The following is an 18,641-nucleotide window of genomic DNA, read 5'->3' as shown; positions in this document are numbered from 1 at the left end:
AGATGTTAATTCCGCAATGTCGGCTCCCTTGAACTCAACGCCTCCAATATTTTGGGAAGGATCCCTCAGGATGGTACAGGCAGGAAGTTATGTTGAGCCGACAATAACAACTCGAGTGTTCGATTTTGACTATATCAAGCATCCTATACATCATGACCTCCTCCAAGTACTAATTTGATTGCCACTTTTGTCCTGCATGCCAGATTTTAACATGATATTTGTTACAACACTGGCATAAATACCGTATTATTCATTAGCGTTCCGTAAATTCAGGACTCAAAGCATTGTTCTTGCTTTGGTGAACTGGCCTATTTTCTGCTTGACAATTTATTATCTGTTTCTAAGGTGTAATTCCTGTCGGTTTTAGGCCCACGCTTAACGGGCGCAAAAAATAACCAGGGCAAGCATTTCTTTTGAAAACTGCCAGACAGGTTCAAGAGCCGACTGCCCACGTATTAGAAAAACTCTCTTGATCAAACGCAACAGAAATTCGCCCATCCGTTTCAAAGCGCTGATAACCTTCCTGATTTCCAACAGGAAAATCTTAATCTTGAGAGTTGTTAACGGCTGCAGCGTTCGTATCCTGTGTTAGCGAAGCACGACAGCCGAGAAGACGGTAAGAAAGACGGCTACCAATCTCAATTGCCAAAGTAAAGATACTTAATACGCCAATTGGGTGATAACCTCATGCACCTGTAGGTTGCGACACCGAGCGTGGTGACAATTTACACGCTAGGCCTTTCAAAGCTTTTCTTCACTCCCATGGTGACGAACGATTAGTCAAAGACGTTAAGTTTGTAATATGCAACGTCATTCGAGTGGTGCACGAAACGCGAACGTCAGATACGTACCAGAGCCTTAGCACTCAACATATGTTGCAGATTCCGGATGGTGTGCGTTGTGGAGGATACTGGAACCCAGATCTTAGACGACCTATATATTCTGCGTTACGCCAGTTCAGTTTCTCAGCAGTAACATGGACAAATAAGAAGAAACATCACAGAAGAATCTCGGTTCGTATCCTAAATTTAATCATGGTAACAAACTGAATCAACAATAGTACTGGCATTGCCATCACGTTGGATATTAGAGGGATATGATTCTCTTAACACCCCTGCTGTCTCGAAGCCTTTGAACCCCGTAAAGTGTCATCTTCTCCTGACCTGTAAACACTATGCGCAAAGGAAGTGAATAAATAAAATTGGAGGGACACTTAATTTACGCCTTAAGTGTGTGCCCTGCGTTTGTAGGTGCTGCTAACAGTGGCGGGGTTTTTGCGACCCAGTTTGCTCTCCCCGAGCGACCAATGATTAATTTAACTGTTACCTGCCACCGTGGACAGTTTACTCACTATCCGGTGGGTAGGTTGTGATCGCGCCGCAACGTCACGTGACCTAGGTGCTCATCTGCCTCCTAGGTTGGTCTCTGGGCGCCACCTGGCAAAGTCGTGCACATGATTGTTCTCTCACAACGCTGACACCAGATATTCTGGAAAACGGGGCTTTTAACGCTTCCGTGTTAATACACGGACGTATGAGAAACGAGGAGGATAGACAATGCAAGCGTTGTAGTGTCTACCGTTCTCCTTTGTCCTTCGTCCGTGCGCGCTGGTTTTTGTTTTCAAGGTGAACTACTTCTGTCCAAGTCACCCTTCTGTAACAGATCTCACTTATGTTCAGTATTTAGCGCAGTAAGGAAAGAAATTACATATGCCTTTTTACTTATGTGTTTCACAATAGAGGGCGTTGTATGTTTTTGCGATTGTGCTTTTGCCGCATGAACTGCGTGACGTCATACTGGCGTCCTTTGCGCCCCATGACTCATATTTTAGCCTGTTTTGTCTTCTTTCTTTGCCATGACTACCTACCATGCGGTGCACAAAGTACAACCAATCAGAAGAGTCGAGTGCCAACAGGATCGGTGAGAGGGGTCGCGCCTGTACGGCTGCATGCTCGCGCTGCCGTCACGGCGCAGGATCAGCTGGACTGCACTGATCACATGGGTGACCGGCGCTATTCACCTGTGCGGCCCTGATCATGGAATAGGCATCAATAAGAATACCAGTGAGGACACTGTACCAGCAGGTTTGCGGACAACTCCTTGTTCTCGGTGGCATCACAGTGACGTGACCGATAACGTCACCGCAAGCATTAAGTCAGTCGAGTTCGATTAGCGCCGCCCGCGGGACCAACGTCGGTGTCCCACATGAACAGTGCCGGCCACCGAACCCTGTGGTATGACGCCCCGTTACAGTGTCGCAGTGGTCAGTCCATGCACATCACCGGTTACGTGCAGGTGGCATAAGCAGGTGGCATAATCTGAAGTGCAGGTGGCACAATCTGGCATAACACATCACGTGACCATAAGACGGCTACATCACGTGGCCATCTTATGGCCACGTGATGTGTTACACTATTATTGGACACCGTCACACACCCAATAAGCGGTTTCCGACACTTTAGTTATCTCATAAGCCTTCAAAGCTGTCTCCTCCTTGTCCGTGTAATTTGATCTTGTGTACAATTAGCACGTAAATGTGAAAAGTAAGAATGTGGATATACATTGGACTACTACACATAGAGGGAAAAAAATTATGCGATGACCAGTGGAATTAATGTATTGGAAATGTCAACGTGTTAAGCACAAGCACAACAAACTTTCGAAGCGATGGTCCTGGTAGCGCCATCTCACGTGCACTGGAGGAGGAACGACCATTCTAAAGTGGGTGCGAGACAGCGCTACCGGTGAGTCAGCGAGCTTTTCACATGTCTTTTTGAATGCAGCCACATTTCCACTCGGCTTAGAGAACAGCGTTATGATTGTCTGATTTTATACAGGCATCCATGACGCATGCGCAGCACAGTCCAATACTCACGCGCGCTGAGTCAAGTTGAAAACAGTGAAAACGTCTATAGGCGACAGTCGTCGCTCGCTGTACATCTCCGAAAGCGCGTTTTGGTGTATGGTCGCCGCTGACAATGAGTATTTAACGAATGATTCTGGCCTGAGTTCGTAAGTACCGAACAAAGGCCACAAAACACAAAGCTGACCGCCAAATGCCCACCTGTGCGAAATTTAAGCCTTAACAAGCGAGGACTTAATCCGAGGGAATTTTTTTACATTCTCTCTGAGTGGCGCAACACTAAGTATTCACACCGAAACAGCAGTGGAATTCAGAAGGGTGTACAAAGTGGTTCGGGCCTGAAAAATCCTAGGAGCACCAGCGGCGGATGCCTTGCGCAGCTTATCTGTCAACGCGCGGAACCGGCACCACTACCATGTGCGCGGATGCTGATAAGCGGTGCCAGCCCAATAACGCTATCGCGTTCTACTCTTAAAGGTGAACCTTAAGCGCCCTCGAACTTTCTTTTCGTAGTCTCTGAATCAAGCAATACTAAGTAATAGCACTGAAACAGGAGCGAAATTCAAAGGGGTGTGAAAAACCGAACGCCTATCCGATGCATCATAGCACTTTTTTCCGTTATAATTATAATTGATTTTTGGGGAAAGGAAATGGCGCAGTATCTGTCTCATATATCATTTATTGCAACACGATAAAGCTGTCGAACGAATTAGAAGCGTAGAAAAAAAATTTTTCGGAGCAATCAACTGGTGACAGGCGTGTCCAGCATACAGGACCACACTGCAGTAAGACGTCACATCTAAGGCCTGCTTAAAAAAAAAGAACACCATTAGCAGAAATAAAAGGGAAGCAAAATTTAAGAAGACATCAACAATGAAAATCTGGCACAGGGTGCCACATCCTTAGCATATCTTTCTTCTATCTTCTGGAGCACCTTTTGTCTAAAACCCTGTTATGTGGAAAAAAATGCGTTGAATACAATAGTAAGGTACGTGCCCTCGCTTTTGAATTTTCACAGCAGACCAATGTAAATAAAATTGTATACTAAGGTACATGGTAATGCGAACTGGTGGCACACATTCCGTGCTCTTGGAATATACAGGTACAATGCTCTACGTAGAAATTTTCTCTATGCGAAAATAAATTCTGATTTTCAGAAATAAAGTGCCGTTCGTTAGCTATGAGTGCGTGAGACAGATGTAAGCTGTTGTTGTTGCCTTGGAATTAGACAAATTTTCTTCTTCATAGAAACCAGCAGTAACATGCAGAGCAGCAGCATATAGTTAAAGAAAAGCATATACTTTCTGAAAAAAGTAAACAAAGAAATATTTTCCTGCTCCAAGAAAACAACGATGAAATTGCCTTTCATGGTGCATTAAGCAAATGCTAAAAGCACATACTACCTGCCGCTGGGTTCAGTTATTTATTAGAAGCTTTCTAGTTCGTAATTTAAACATTACGAACTCAGGACCTCTTTTCTTCATACCTTTAGAGGTCTTGTCGCTACGGCACGTTTAAATTTCCCTGGGTCAGCGGTTTCTTCAATGTGCTTGAAAGTCGAAAAACGGCTTGAGTGGCAACTCACAATCCCGAGAACTCTCCCATACTCATTATGCTATTTTTCTCGAAATCAATGTATTCAGCCTATCAATTCGTCTTTCATGATTGGCGCCCACCCCAGCTATGGTTGCTCACTCGGCAACTTCTCTGCTTAAACTTTCACTCATACCTGTTTGCGTGGTTTTGAAGTTATTACCATCAAATTACTTCATGTAAATTGCCTTCCACAGCCATGAAAAATGACTATGCGGTTTGCTGTTCCTGTTAGGGGCGTGATAACCACTGAATTAATTAACAGAAACAACGGTGGGGAACTTTTCTGGCTTCTGGAAATAAGTTCCTGAAAGTGGACGCCAGAAAATTCCATATTGTTCGTTTCCACATCTCACTCTATCTACTGAAGTGCTCTGTGACGAAATTTAGCTCAATGATAAACATAGCCGGTGTTTCTCTATTAACAATTAAAAATGATTGATTGTTGTATCTTTAAGACAGCTATGCTTCTTTTGCTTCATGTCGCCGATACGCAAAAAAAATGTTTCCTTCATGCAAAAGCCAAACGATACCAAACTGAACGCAAAAAATACCGAAGCTTTTCCAGCGATTCGGTCGAGATATGTCACACACTATCTCCTGTGCAGCAAACTGTGATTTTCTGTAGAACAGAGTAAAGTATATAAAGAAACGCCACGTATCCCATCTTTTCCAGGGATGGGTAGATGCTAACCAACAGTTGTACCGACTTGACTATACACCGTGGTCTGGTGGTAGAGCATCGAAATACCATACTCTTATTATATCTGGCAGAGAAGGTAAGTAATCACTTCGGACGTAGAGAAGAAGAAGCACATTGATTGGCATGCAAAGCACCCCTTCTTGAGAAATAGACTAAAATTAATGCATTCGGAAATATTTAACTTTTTTCCCTCTTGTATACGTATGTCAGGAGATTCGGCCTTTTACCTGCAATATGTGGCCAGGCTCTGTACGGCAGCCTTTTTTAACCACAGTAAGGTATGCTGTAATTGTGTGCTGCAAAATGCACACTCTAAATAAAGCGCCATCAAATAACCTGCAAAATATGTGAATTATATTATTATTAACTGTACATTCTACGAACCGGAGAAGATCAGTGATTGCCTACGTGCACAGGAAAACCTGTCTCATCAGAAAAAAAAAGAAAGACGTGTAGGGATAAAGTGATATCGCACGTGTTTATCAAATTCTACGAAAGGCATTGTTGTTCCTACTGGCTCTTCTTATACCAAGCCTTCTACGAATTGGATTGACCATCGGCGCTCTTGTGCCGGCTTGCGCAAAAGGTGACGCTTTGTAGTAACGTAATAATTAAATGCAAGCATGACCACTGGCATATCCGGCGTTCTTATGACTGGGATACTTAGCAGGCACCCCGTGAAAGTTGTATATCTTCTAATGAGTTAATCTAGGAAACTAGGAAAAGTCTCGGAAAAATGACTGATCTCGGTACTAGGAAACTAGCGTTGTGCAGAATTTGACGATGCTACGTACCTAGTGCTCTCTGCAGAAACAGCCGAGAGGAGCACGGGGTTGCCACTAATTTAAGAGAGTACAGTCTGGTCTATATAATGGCGTCAAAAGACCGCATACATCGGCAATACTCTGAACTTGACGGATCACGATAAGCTGATGCCCTAGTGCACCACAGGCTTGATATTTTTCTGTTTACTATCAGCGTAGCGCCAGGAAATTTGATCCAGCTCAGGGGGATTCTGGTGGATTGTTTATCTCTTGCCCTTCATAGCTGACAGCAGGCAGTAAAGTGCCGTAACCGAGCGCTAACCTGAGTGCTTAGCGATACAACGCAAAAAGGGCGCCAGAACATTTAGAATTAGTAACCAACTTTACTACGGCAAATATCTTCTGCCCATGTTTCGGCCTTGTTGTGCAACCTAAATGTAAGAAAACGTTTCGTGTAGAGCTCGTCGTCCCTTAAAAAATTTAAAGCGCTCTATAGATGACCCCCTTCTACCGTGATGCCTAAATTCACCAGCACTTTAATGATAAGTTCACTTCTTTGAATACCTTGAATATTCTGGGATGTAATTTGTTTTTGTTTCAAACTTTATTCCAGATGCTGCATACAAAATTCCTCATGAAACTGGAAGGCCTTGTCAACTTATGCCTATAAAGCAAATTTCTTTTGATCCGCAAATGATAATTGATCCTCAAGAAGTGAAGAAACTAACCGCGAAAACATTTTTTACCGGTCCTGACCAAACAAAGTCTCTTGACTACAAAAAACCCGTGAGAACACTTTCCGCTTCTAGATTCCTTCATTGAGCATTTATTGTTACATGAAAATTGTTGTGTATCCCAACCATCAAGAAATGAATGAATTTTGAGGGCCTTGAAGTATGCAAAGCAATATATAAATATGCTCAGTGCGTTCTCCACTTACTTAAGAACCAGGTTAGTAGTAAGACTAATACCTTTGTGCCAGCCCGGCATACCTAGCTCTCTGCCGTTTTAGCTCATAGAATTAGAGAAGAATATATAGTTTGTTGTGGTCTTTAAAATAGTTGAGCTCAAAAGACGGCATTACACTTCGTTATGAACTATTTTCAAAAGGTTGTCATTAATTTTCAAGAAATGCTTCCTCAGCATCACTTATAGTATTTTTTGCGATTCGGCGACGTGTACGGCCTGCAAATATGACATTGTAAGCAGCGAAAATGGGATTTATACTTGTGGAAAGTTTGCTCTGTATAGAATAATGAGATGGCGGGCGGACAGCTCGAAGCGAGTGCTACTAGAATTTACAGTGATGAAATGGCGTCACATTCACAGTGTACAAAGAGGCAATCGCACGTTGCCGTAATCACGATATTTTAGCGTCTGTACCCAATGGACGTTGAGTTGGCGTGTTTACAGTGTAGCCGATACAACTTGTAATAAAGCTCGGATGCACTGGTGAAGGTTTGTGCGGGGAGGAGGCAAAAAATTTTAGTGACAAAAGAAAAGATGCTGGCTGCGATGGCGCTTGGAGTCTTCAGTCCAAGATCCCAAGAGGCCTCGGACAACGGGCACACCAGTTGAATGAGCTCTTGTTGGCTCTTCAAGACCTCACTGGTCAATTGCACCTCCCACTGCTCGTTTCATGTGTGCGATGTCTCTATTTGTTTTAGTTTGAACCGACACCCCCGTGACATAACAAAGTGTGTTGGGCTAGCAGTGCACCAGAACAGGTGCTTTGACACTGTGTTGGGTGGATTTTGTGGAGCCATGAAAGGTTAGGAAAAGTATTCTTTTGAAGTTAGGAAAACCGCCAGTAGCGCTCTTCTTGCGTGTATCTCTTGCTTTCAAAGCTAGACTTTTCAAGCGATTTTCCAGCTTGCAGTTACCGGAGCACTCTCAATAGTAAGTTTGCTGTTGATGGATGAATCTTCGAAAAGAAGCAAAATGTTCAGTCAGGATATTGCATTCAAGAAAACTTATTAATTTATTAATGAATTTTGTATAATTGCAGAACATAAATTGCGAAAGAGATAAGCTGAAGTAATGGCACGGTTTTATCGTAGTTAAAACAAGTCGGACGTGCGAAAGGACTGAAGGCAACCGCATTCAACATCACATAAGAAGGGCCATCGGCAGTCGTGCGTGGGGAGTGGGGTTGAGTACAAGTACCGCGCGTTGACGGAGCAGCTGCCCAAGGCCTCCGCCGCTGGTGCTTCGTCAAAGGTCAAAGGATGGGGCTTCAGACTTATACCCCTGTCACACGGCATTCCTCGAAGGCCTTTCCAGTAAAGCCACCTTTTTTCACCAAAGGAGCGAAAGTTAAAGGAGCAGCGACGCTGTTACTTGGTGCAGCCCAAAAGTGGAATAGTCGTTAAGGCTTAGCACCCGCTGAGCCGCTGCTATTCAAGAGGCGGCTGAAGTGAGTGTTTTAAAATTAAAGTGGGGTATTCTGTTCATTCGTTGAGCTCAGAATTTTTTTAATTCTGATTGCTTCCTGAAAAGAACTACAGCAGCTACTTTCATCAGCAGCACCAGGTGTTGTGTATTGCCTTGGCCACCAGGGGCACTCGGTTTTGCTGCAACACTTTCATTGTCGTGAAATCTGGGCAAAAAATAAAAGCACCCGTACAAAAAGCAAAGCCAGACACGCCTTCCATACCTTTAAAAAATGTTTTCAAAGATTGTTGGCTGTATTTATTTTTTATTGTTTTTACTTTTTACGTTGGTGGTGCTGCGATCGCAGGTTCTCGAAGGCCGCGCCTTTGTGCTTCAAAGGTCTCGGACGGGCACCTTCGCCTCCAAGGCCCTTAGCGGCAAGGGCACAACCTTGGGCCGTGTATCTGCACTCCTTACGCCTTTGGATATAAAGACCTGGTTCTCAAAGGCCTTTGCGGTGCCTGTGTGAAAGAAGTATTACTCAGGCTTTTCAGCTTTGCAAGTTGTTGCGCTTTCGCACTTAAAGTTATCGTATATCTCGCCGTAGTGATCAGATGTAAGCATGAAATGAAGGCGAACCCTCATAGATTATGATACCTACTATAAAGTCTAGGAGTCCCCATCTTTTGTTTTCCTAGCATTTGATAGCTAGCGACCGCGTTCAGAGTGCATGCTTTCGCCGATTTTGTATATGGCGACCCTGTTGACCAAAGACGACTCCGAAAATGAGAAGATGACGTCAGCATGCGATATGGACCGCTGTCGCAGTAGACTGCTCTTATGCTATCCTGAAAACAAATTTTTCTCTTTTTATGCCACAGGCGTTGTGCTCGCACCGTACGCAGTGTTTGCTCAATACTTGGAACCAGGCGCCCTCCACTGCTAGCTAACGTAGTTAAGCAAAGAAGGACGTGTTGTTTTGGGAGGGTTGTGCGGGGAAACTCATTTTCAGGTGCCAATTGCGTCGCGAGTCCCCACAAGGTGAATGAGCAGGTTTTTGGGAAGGCAAAAAAGGCGGTTTAAACATTCCGGGTTTAAGTAGGTAGGCTGGTGGAAATTATTCTTTGGCTAATATTTCTGTCAGGCATCAGCGAACTGCTCTTGAATGAATAAGCTAGGTGGTAGGTGGTGTGCGGTAGGCGGGATTTAACATCCCGTGTGGTGCATGATATATAAGAATTGCTGTGGCACAGGGTTCCGGATTATTTCTGACGACCTGGAGTTCTTTAACGTACGCTGACAACACACAACACCCGGGACGTTTTGCATTTGCCCTCCCCGAAATTAGGTTTCGCTTCCGAAGGATCGCTCCAAGAACATTTATGAACACTGCCCCTTCTTTAGCACTTAAGGGTGTCACTGCGAGGAATTTAGGCTTTGGCGCAAACAAACATAAGAGCACTGTTTCCTGCTCTTTACAACATAGATTATAATAAACCACAAGTCAATGTGACCATTTTATATTCTGCCCAAACTTAAAAGTTTTTTGGGCGTAACATTAGTACAAAAAAATGTAGTCAGGAAACAAAGATCTCATGCAGATTTTGTTTAAGGACGGTAAAGTACGAATGCTATTTGGAATCACTACAGGAATTCGTACCGATATATACAGTTTCTTTTTGCATGTCTTAGGCGTTCAGAGCCGGAATCCCATGCCACATTTGGGACGTCGTTAGAGAAGACTGGCCTCCAGGAACTTCCCATGTTAAGACATTGTGGGAATGGTGTTTTGTTGACATGGTAAGAAAAAATATTCTATACCTCATCTTGTGAAGGTGCCAGTACATATGTGCTTGGTACGGTGCGATCGAAAGAATATTTGCGCTAAAAGAGGTAGGAAATGCTTTTATGAATTTGCGATATCCTTGTAAGCTACGGCTACGGCTGGTGTGGGAAATTTGTACTGTACTGTACTGTGTGGATTTGGTTGTTTTAGTAAAAGCCTAAAATAACATTTTAGCTTTTCTTCTATGACCTATCCTGAACCATCTGGTTAGACCACCAGAGTAAGTTCAATAATAACACACAGTGCAAGGCAGTATGCGATATATTATCTGAATTAATTTTATTTTGTGTCTGTTTTTTGCGCTCACAGACCAAGTACTCGAACGAGGAGAAAACGCTGCAGGTTATCAGCCTGGACATTCATGTGCTTGAGGCACCAGATGTGAGTATACTTCGGAGCTGATTCGCCTTTGAATAAAAGGTGAAGTGTATTTACTCAAGGGTGAATTTTCATGTAACTATCAAATCTACATACGGCTATAATCCGATGCGAAGACAATTTTTTTTCAACGAGTTTTTAAGAATTTTGCTGTTTCAGAAAAATAAAGATAAAAACATGTCGATTTTCTGGGAAAGGCTTTTATCACTTGATCTCACCACCGCTGCTCCTCGCGCAGCATTCGTATAGGGACGGAGACGAGCATAGCACGCTTCTCGCAACGCCGCGGCCCCAAAGCCGTTCGAGTTGCTAGCGTGCGCCGCAAGTTCAAGGCATGCGCCTGGGCATTCTGCTTGAGCAGAGCCAGTGAAAAAGGCTGAGTAGTCCACTGCTTCCAAGGCGACGTTAACGCAGGGGGTGAACGTTGTTGGATCGCATAGATGGGTTCGCAACATCAGTAACGAATGTCTGCGCAGAGTCCTCCTCTCGTCTCGGCACCTCGGCCGCGCATTTTTGTTTCATTTGCTTTCATCTGCACATGTTTGTGAAGGGCAAGCCCCGCGCAGCTCTCTTCTAGCACCGCGCGCTAGTAGTAGGGGATTATTGAAAGAAAAATACGAAAAGAAAGGAAAGGATGCTGCCGGCCATGGCAACTGCTAATATCTTACCGTTGGGTTACATCATTCATTCATGGTATGTGGCTACAAAAGTTGGGTCACGTGACGAAGCCACAGGCCATATTTTATTGTGAGGTTAATTAAGGAGGGCCTCCCAACTAGAGAGAGCTAGAAAGACGAACGGAAAGGCAGGGAGGTTAACTAGGCAGCGCCCGGTATGCTACCCTACACGTGGGAAGGGAAACGGAGGGAGAGATAGAAATGGGAGATATAGAATGCCTACTCCCCCTAATCGCAATGGCAGACTCTCCTGCGTGTGACATCTGTGGGTGCGACGAAACAATAGGACACCTTCTTTGTAACTGCCCTCGGTTTCAGCGTGAGCGTGCACTCAAGGCTGCAACACTCCGCAGTTTAGATCCTCGGCCCCTTACTGAAGCCAAGATTCTGGGTCCTTGGGGTAAGCCTTCATTGCAGAGGACAGCTTTGAAGGCACTTTTCAAGCTCTTGGAGGACTCAGGACTGAGTGCAAGATTGTGAACTATCATTGTGTGCCCTGTGCACCCTGCAAGTAATGGCCAACGGACATGTGGAAAAGTCATCATCTCCTTTTGCCTCACAACAAAATCTGCCCCAAGGCTTGATCGTGTGGCTTAGTATTCGAGGACTCACAGCATGAATAAATGACGCGACCCACCCATGACATACGACGCAGTGAACTTGTTAAGCACAAGAGCTCCGGCCGGCGAAAATGAAAGAGACAGGGATAGGATAGCGAGGACAGTGGGCAGCAAAAAAAAGAAAAAAGATTCACTTGCTCTTTGAGGGAATTTTGAAATTTGTTCGGCAGTAGGCGACGCATTTATCGCCCGCAAATTGTATTAAAAAGCCTTCCCACTAGTAAATTCAGTCCAGTGACGTCTTAACCGATAGGACGGATTGCTACCGTTTTGAAGTGAGTGGCGGTGTAGAATAGCCTCTGAGATCTGCGCGAATATCGGGGTCAGGTTACTTGCATAAACAAGCAAATGATGGCGACACTTGCATTTTGTTCTTCTCTAGTCTATAAAAGCTCCGTTTTTGGAAGAGTGGTATTTTTCTGATTCGAACACGGTACGCTATCAATACAGGCCGACTTATGTTTGTCCTCAGGGTCTCTTTAAAGGGTACTTTTCGCATGAGCAGGCCCGTAAAGTACATCCGGGTTTTAGAAACGGTGCAATTTTTTTTTTCAGTGTTCGGCCACAGTTTGCTGTAAAAGCTGAAGTTCGAAGACTGTTAATGACCTCAACAAGTGTGTTCAGAACATAAAGGGAACAGTACTTTGAGCAGCTGCGCTCCGAAAAATAGTACCTGTCACTCCACTGCCGTGCTCAAACTTCAGGAACAACGGCGGATTCGGCAGTTAAACTTGACTTACCTCTCGCCCGACGTGCTCAATGGGCAGTTGGCCTCTCCGACCTGTTCTGCTCGGCACCTGAAGAGTCGCTAGAACCACGGGAGGAGTTTTTGTCAAGTGTATTGCATTGGCCGCTCCTCGTCATTATCGCGATCGAATAAAAACTGTGTTCCTCGTTGCTATCTGCACAAGCTGTAAACCAAAACAAAATACACGCTCTCTCTGGTCATTCCATGCATGCAACGCGCACCTTCAGGTCAAGCAGGCGTCCTTAGAAAGTCGCGTGGGGTGCCGAATTCTAGAGAGCGCCCCACACACCGTTGCCATCGATGCTGCTCGCTTAAACGTTTTGTTCTTCTACGCCGACCCAGCGCGAGCAGGACTATTGACGCTGGACTTCTGGACGCTGGAGCAGGACTTCGACTGTTCAGCCTCTTACCCAACGCGTCGTCCTCAATCGGCGGTCAGAAGAATGTCGCCTACAAAGCTGGCGCTTTGTGGCGACCGACTTCTGGTCGTGTACGAATCGTTCTAAGCACGACAAATATATACACGCTTCTCGAAGTTCTTGTTGTTGTTGTTGCCTTAGTGACATGGCACATACTTGCCAAAAAACTTCTTCGCCAGTGGTGTCTGTTTCATTCACCAAGCCAAAGTCTTGATGACCCGCGGGTCCTTTCCACCCACTAATCCTATAAGTGGTTGCGATGAGGTGGCTTATTGGGTCGTTCATTGACATCTGTGTCGAATTCTTGAGAGCTACAATAAGGTTTATTTTTGCAGCTTGTACCAGTTATGCTTAATTTACGGCTAACTTAATCCTGGACAGTTTTCTCACACTACGCAAACTCAATGCCTTCAGTGCCGTTTATGCTCCTGTTCTGGCGCCATGCATGCAGATTAACTGCTGTAAGAGCACAAAAGATGTTCATTGATTTATCGAACTATCGTTCTGGTAGTTGTGAAACAGCACGTGCTAATCGGATTGTAGGTGCTAAAATAAAATCATGTTGTTCAACATTCACAGGGTTTAGCACAAGATGCTGAAGATTTGGCTGCTGGAGATACGTATTTTTTCCGCTTCTTTCACTTCAACAAAACGTCACCTGGTGCGGTGGAAATCACAAGCTTTTTTACGAACCGCTGCTATCCGAGAAGCAACTGGATGAAAGTTCGATTTACTGTGAACGGTAAATATTTTGTCTGGAAAATGTCGTGCCCCTATTCCCCAAATACTCTGGAGACGAGCTCTATAGAATACAAATGTTTTGTTTGTATTTGCCCTCGGTGGCTGAACGTTTCGCATTAGACAGATCTTTATCAGTTTCTTTTAAATATGAACCGCCGCGGTGGCTCAGTGGTTATGGCGCTCGGCTGCTGACCCGAAAGACGTGGCTTCGATCCCAGCCGCGGCGGTCGAATATCGATGGAGGGGAAATTCTAACGCCCGTACACTGTGCGATGTCACTGTACGTTAAAAAACCCCACGTGTTCGAAATTTTCGGAGCCCTTCACTACGGCATTCCTCATAGCCTGAGTTTCTTTGGGGTGCTAAACCTGCATAAACCATAAATCATCCTTTTAAACATGTCATTTTTCACTGTCTTGCTTGGTTCAATTTCTACAAATCATGCATTTGAAATATAAAGATGTTTTGTGCACATGTTTGTCGCTAGTGTATACGCAAAACATTCCTGAGAAATATGTAATTTTGTTCACTGTGATTCCTTTCATTCAGTGAAGAAAAACGTTGTCATGTAAAAATTTTCGGAATTTTCAAAAATTACTACTTTAAATTTCCTCCTTGTGCTAGGATCGCAAAGTTTCTATAGTAGGATACAACTTAAAAAAAAGTTGTTAGCACTAGGCCACGGTCCGCGACGTCCTGTATTACTCCGCTATTCAATCACTGTACAGTAAATGAAATCAGATTATTTTCGACTTTTTAAACAAGCCAGGTACCAGAATTTTAGAGCTTAAAATTTTTTTTGTTACTATAGCTTCTTGCTCAAGGAAGAATAAACTTTTTAGCAACGAACTACTTTTGTTGTCGTGCACGGATTCTGTGCGGCGGTCCTGAGTATGGGCGGAGCTTCACTGCAGACTTAAGTTGTATTCCACTATAACAAATTTGACTCCCATTGCCCACAATAAAATGCAATCAAAATAGTATCGCTGCATTCTGGATACAGTAAAGCTTGTCCATATCAAATTTAATTATGATGTTACAAGAATAAATGCAATAATGTCGTTCATAAGCGCCGAGGCTGCCTGAAACTCATGAACGAAGAAAAATGCCTCCCCCCCCCCCCCCCCCCCCCCGATGTGATTAAGGAGACAGTTGCGATGCAGCTTCTGGAAAGTTAAAAAACGCTTGTTTAGAATTTGTTTAGAGCTACGAAACTGTCGGAGGTTGTGTACTAAACCTAAACAAGAGGTCTTTTTTGACCTACGTGCAGCCCTGAAATGGCGGGAAACCATTTAACTTTCTGTCAATCGTAAAAGTAGCTCAGTAGTGCTCGATTTTCGTTCACTTGGTATGTTTTATTTGCAGTTCTTACTAATTTTGCAACTATATTCAGCGCTGGTATTGTTGGATCTGAGAGAAAAAGGCATCAGATAATAAAATGAGCACGAACCAAAATTGGATTTTTTATTTTACTACACCCTTCGTAATTCATTTTTCAATTGCTATTAAGCGTGCTATAGCTTGCTGATGTAATAATGCGGGCGTTTTCAGGTATTTTTATTTAGTGCCCTTTTCCCAAACAAGAACACTTTACAGGCGCTGGTACTTCGCGTTGAGTACATATTTTCAATCCGTGACAAATGATCAAAAAATAAAAGCGTTTCAGCACCCAAGTCTAAAGATGAAATCATTCAGGTTTCTTCATCCGCCTTCTTTGCGGCGGAAATATTGTTTTTTGTGACAGCGACTTTTTCTGGGTTCGGCTGAGGACAACCTTTAACAGTAGTAAAGCTGCTACTCATCATGTGGAATGAACTGTGCACTAGTGTTCATCTACGCAACTTTACACCGAGCGAGCTGAATTGTAAGTTAAATATGAGTTCAATTTGTTGGGCGCCATATTATGGAAGACATGTAAGGTTTCTTCGCGCAGCGTCAGTGTTTCCACGTAGCTCTGCCGTCACGTACCCGATTTACTGTGGCGCCTCTAATACCGGCTATATCTATACAGGAGATTATTTGATTTCTGAAGAACGAGCATCTAAGCTGTGCGAGCACTGGAATGCGAGCTAAAACTTGCTGTTACTAAGAATGACTCGCGAACTAAAAAAGAGTGCGGTGAAAAGTATATCTTCATTTGTAGCGCTTGATTAGACAATTTTGTCTTTTATCGAATTTTAAAGAGTACATAATTTCTTTTATGGGTTATTTCCACAGAAACAATACCTGCCGAGGTACTCCGGGACCCAGCGTTTAAAGCCGCCGCCCTCAAAAAAACAGGGAGTATTGCTCGAATCCCAGTGCCTGCACTGCGCGTTGGGCGTATCAAAACGGTAAGCAAGCATGGCGGAAACAAGCTTCATTCCAAAAGACTTGTCGTAAAAGTTCCTTTTATAAACTTTTCATGGTACTTGTGGTGACGCGTCTTTAAAACCATTCCAGTAAAAAAAACTAAAGAGAGGTAAAGGTTCCAAGCCCAAAAAATACGCTTTGTACTAAAGAAACGGAAGTATTCTAAAAAAAGGTGTTTCGACATCTGATACATTGGGAGGTTACTATTGGAAACAAAACAACTAGGAAGCAAGAAAGAAAAACAGACAATAAAAAAAGTCAGAAAAAACAAACAGAAGAACAGACAAGCCAACTGTCAAACAGGAGTCCTAAAACGCTCCTTTTTTGCTACTTCGGCAGGCTTCAAGGAAGGACAATCCTTCTGTAGGTTCTCGCTCGTCATCGACATTGTACTCTAAGGGAAATTGGGCAGGACAGCTTGCAATTCACGCTTGCTTCTTTAATGTTTAGCGAAACCAGCATAGCATAGCTTTGTTCGATATGCATGGCGGACTGGCGACAGTTGCTGCTCTTACAATTCTCGACATCCTAAAGCCTCATGTATCAGAACGCGGCTTTTATTGCCGTTCTATTGCGTCAGCATTACAATCCACTTTCGGAAAAATCTGCAGTCCGTCCGTCCGTCCGTATGAAGCCATAGTTGGCACGTGGCACAGCAGAGAGAAGAGAATACCTCCTCTACTTTCAGAGGAGGGGAGGAATTTTAGTCACTTACACACGACCGGCATTTTCGACACATAGGAATGTATTCAGCACTTGAAACGAAATGTGTTTTTTCTCATCATGTTCTTCCATTTTTTGCAGTATAATACGCAGACGAATGCGCGTATTGAAACTGTTCTCCTGGACCGGTTCCCGAATTCTACGTACGCCCCAGGCTCAATCAATATTTCGGAATCAATCAAGAAAATTCAATACAATATCGGAAGAAAAACGTTTTCAATCGAATTCAAGAGAGTAAGCAATTGTTTCTTCTGATTAACAACTATTAAAAAATCACTTTGGATGTTTTTTTTTTCTTATCCAGGAGAATGACATGGTGCTCCGCTCAATAATGCCGCGAATCTTTGCAGTGTTTGCTCATTCTTTCAATCTGCCGCCACGCCACTTTATCGCTTTGTTTGCGACGCAATTTACGCGACTAGATTTATCTCGATTGACCGCAGCCAGGCAGAGCTGATTCTATGTTGTTCCGGAATGTTATAGTAACGTTTCACGCTTTATCTCGAAAGTTCGCTAACAGCTTTAAATTGAGCACGGCCGACAGCGGCGGGCATTCTGTTCGACGACCACCGAGCACGCTTATCGCTTCGCCGCCGCCGAGTGATTCAGTCCATTGTGGGTGCAAGTCAGCCCAATAAAAAGTTTTTTTTTAGAAGCCCCTTTTGTCCGTATTCATCGCTGCTTCGACTGCCATCACCACTACGTGACAATAGTCTGAATAGATTAAACATGAAGTCACTGCTGGAATGGTTTGGTTTATATGGGTTTAACGTCCCAAAGCGACTCAGGCTAGGAGAGACGCCTTAGTGAAGGGCTCCGGCAATTTCGACCACCTGGGGTTCTTTAACGTGCACTGACATCGCACAGTACACGGGCCTCAAGAATTTAGCCTCCATCGAAATTCGATCGGCCCGGCCGGGATCGAACCCGCGTCTTTCGGGGCAGCAGCCGAATGCCATAACCACTCAGCCACCGCGGCGGCTCACTGCTGGAATGAAAGGAAAACAGTACCGTAAATGGTCACTTATAAAGAAGGCAGGACACTTTTCAACATCCAACAGTTGAGATGCAATTGATTATAGGCATACCACTAAAATTCGCTTGTGCGGCTCTCGTTACTAGAGGTCACGAAGGTCTTAATGTTTATATCGCCAGCTCTAGCGGAAAACGTATTTTCACACATTTCACGGCAACAACTTGTATTTTCAAATGGTCATTTGGAGCTATTCTGCAGTTCTCGTTGAGAAGCCAGCATAAAATTCGCACAAAGTCAGTAGCTATCGCTGTCCTCGAATTCCCGCAATTTTATTTCTACTCTGGATGTCGCACAACTAGTTAACATTGTTAAAAACGGCGTTGATAACTAACCGTTTCATGACCACATCATTGGGTGACATTTTCACGTTCTAACGTTGCAATTGAATAAGTTTACGTAGCTCTCGAAATTTAAAACCACCGCAGTAAAGGCAACTTATTTAAAGGAATGGTACGAAATACGATATTCTGACCGCAAAGGTGGGAACCACCAGTAACGTTCTTGCAATTTTATACACGCAGCCTCCAAGTTTTTGTTAGTTTTGAAGCCGTGGCTCAGAGTAATGAGAACCACTTTTATGTCGCTGAAAAGGCGATGAAATTATTCTGCAGCAAAAGTTGTCTGCTTAAGGTGGGTGTGACCGTAGTTGGCTGTAATCACTACGTCGTCGTAATGTGGCGTAGTCATTACAGCCTTTATTATTTTACTATTAAAAATAGATAGCATATCTTCAATCCCTCAGACGCTGTCGCGGACGAATACATGTGGGAATGTCCCCTGGTAAAGGACAAGTTATCGTCCTTGG

The 18,641-nt window shown here is 44.0% G+C and overlaps 1 protein-coding gene across 1 annotated transcript in view; it reads left to right on the top strand.

Moving 5' to 3' along the window:
• Positions 1–18,641, top strand: part of LOC144121307 (uncharacterized) — a 38,189-nt gene that overhangs the window by 16,535 nt on the left and 3,013 nt on the right. Inside the window, exons 6-14 of the mRNA XM_077654453.1 lie at positions 3–166; positions 882–1,013; positions 5,133–5,235; positions 6,537–6,709; positions 9,989–10,096; positions 10,452–10,523; positions 13,564–13,726; positions 15,943–16,058; positions 16,882–17,034. Of these exons, the coding sequence (XP_077510579.1) occupies positions 3–166; positions 882–1,013; positions 5,133–5,235; positions 6,537–6,709; positions 9,989–10,096; positions 10,452–10,523; positions 13,564–13,726; positions 15,943–16,058; positions 16,882–17,034 (1,184 nt within the window). The remainder of the gene's footprint in view (positions 1–2; positions 167–881; positions 1,014–5,132; positions 5,236–6,536; positions 6,710–9,988; positions 10,097–10,451; positions 10,524–13,563; positions 13,727–15,942; positions 16,059–16,881; positions 17,035–18,641) is intronic.

This window comes from Amblyomma americanum, chromosome 2 (genome assembly GCF_052857255.1).
Source record: "Amblyomma americanum isolate KBUSLIRL-KWMA chromosome 2, ASM5285725v1, whole genome shotgun sequence".
Classification (NCBI taxonomy): Eukaryota; Metazoa; Arthropoda; class Arachnida; order Ixodida; family Ixodidae; genus Amblyomma; species Amblyomma americanum.
This window is presented reverse-complemented; position numbering and strand designations above follow the sequence as displayed.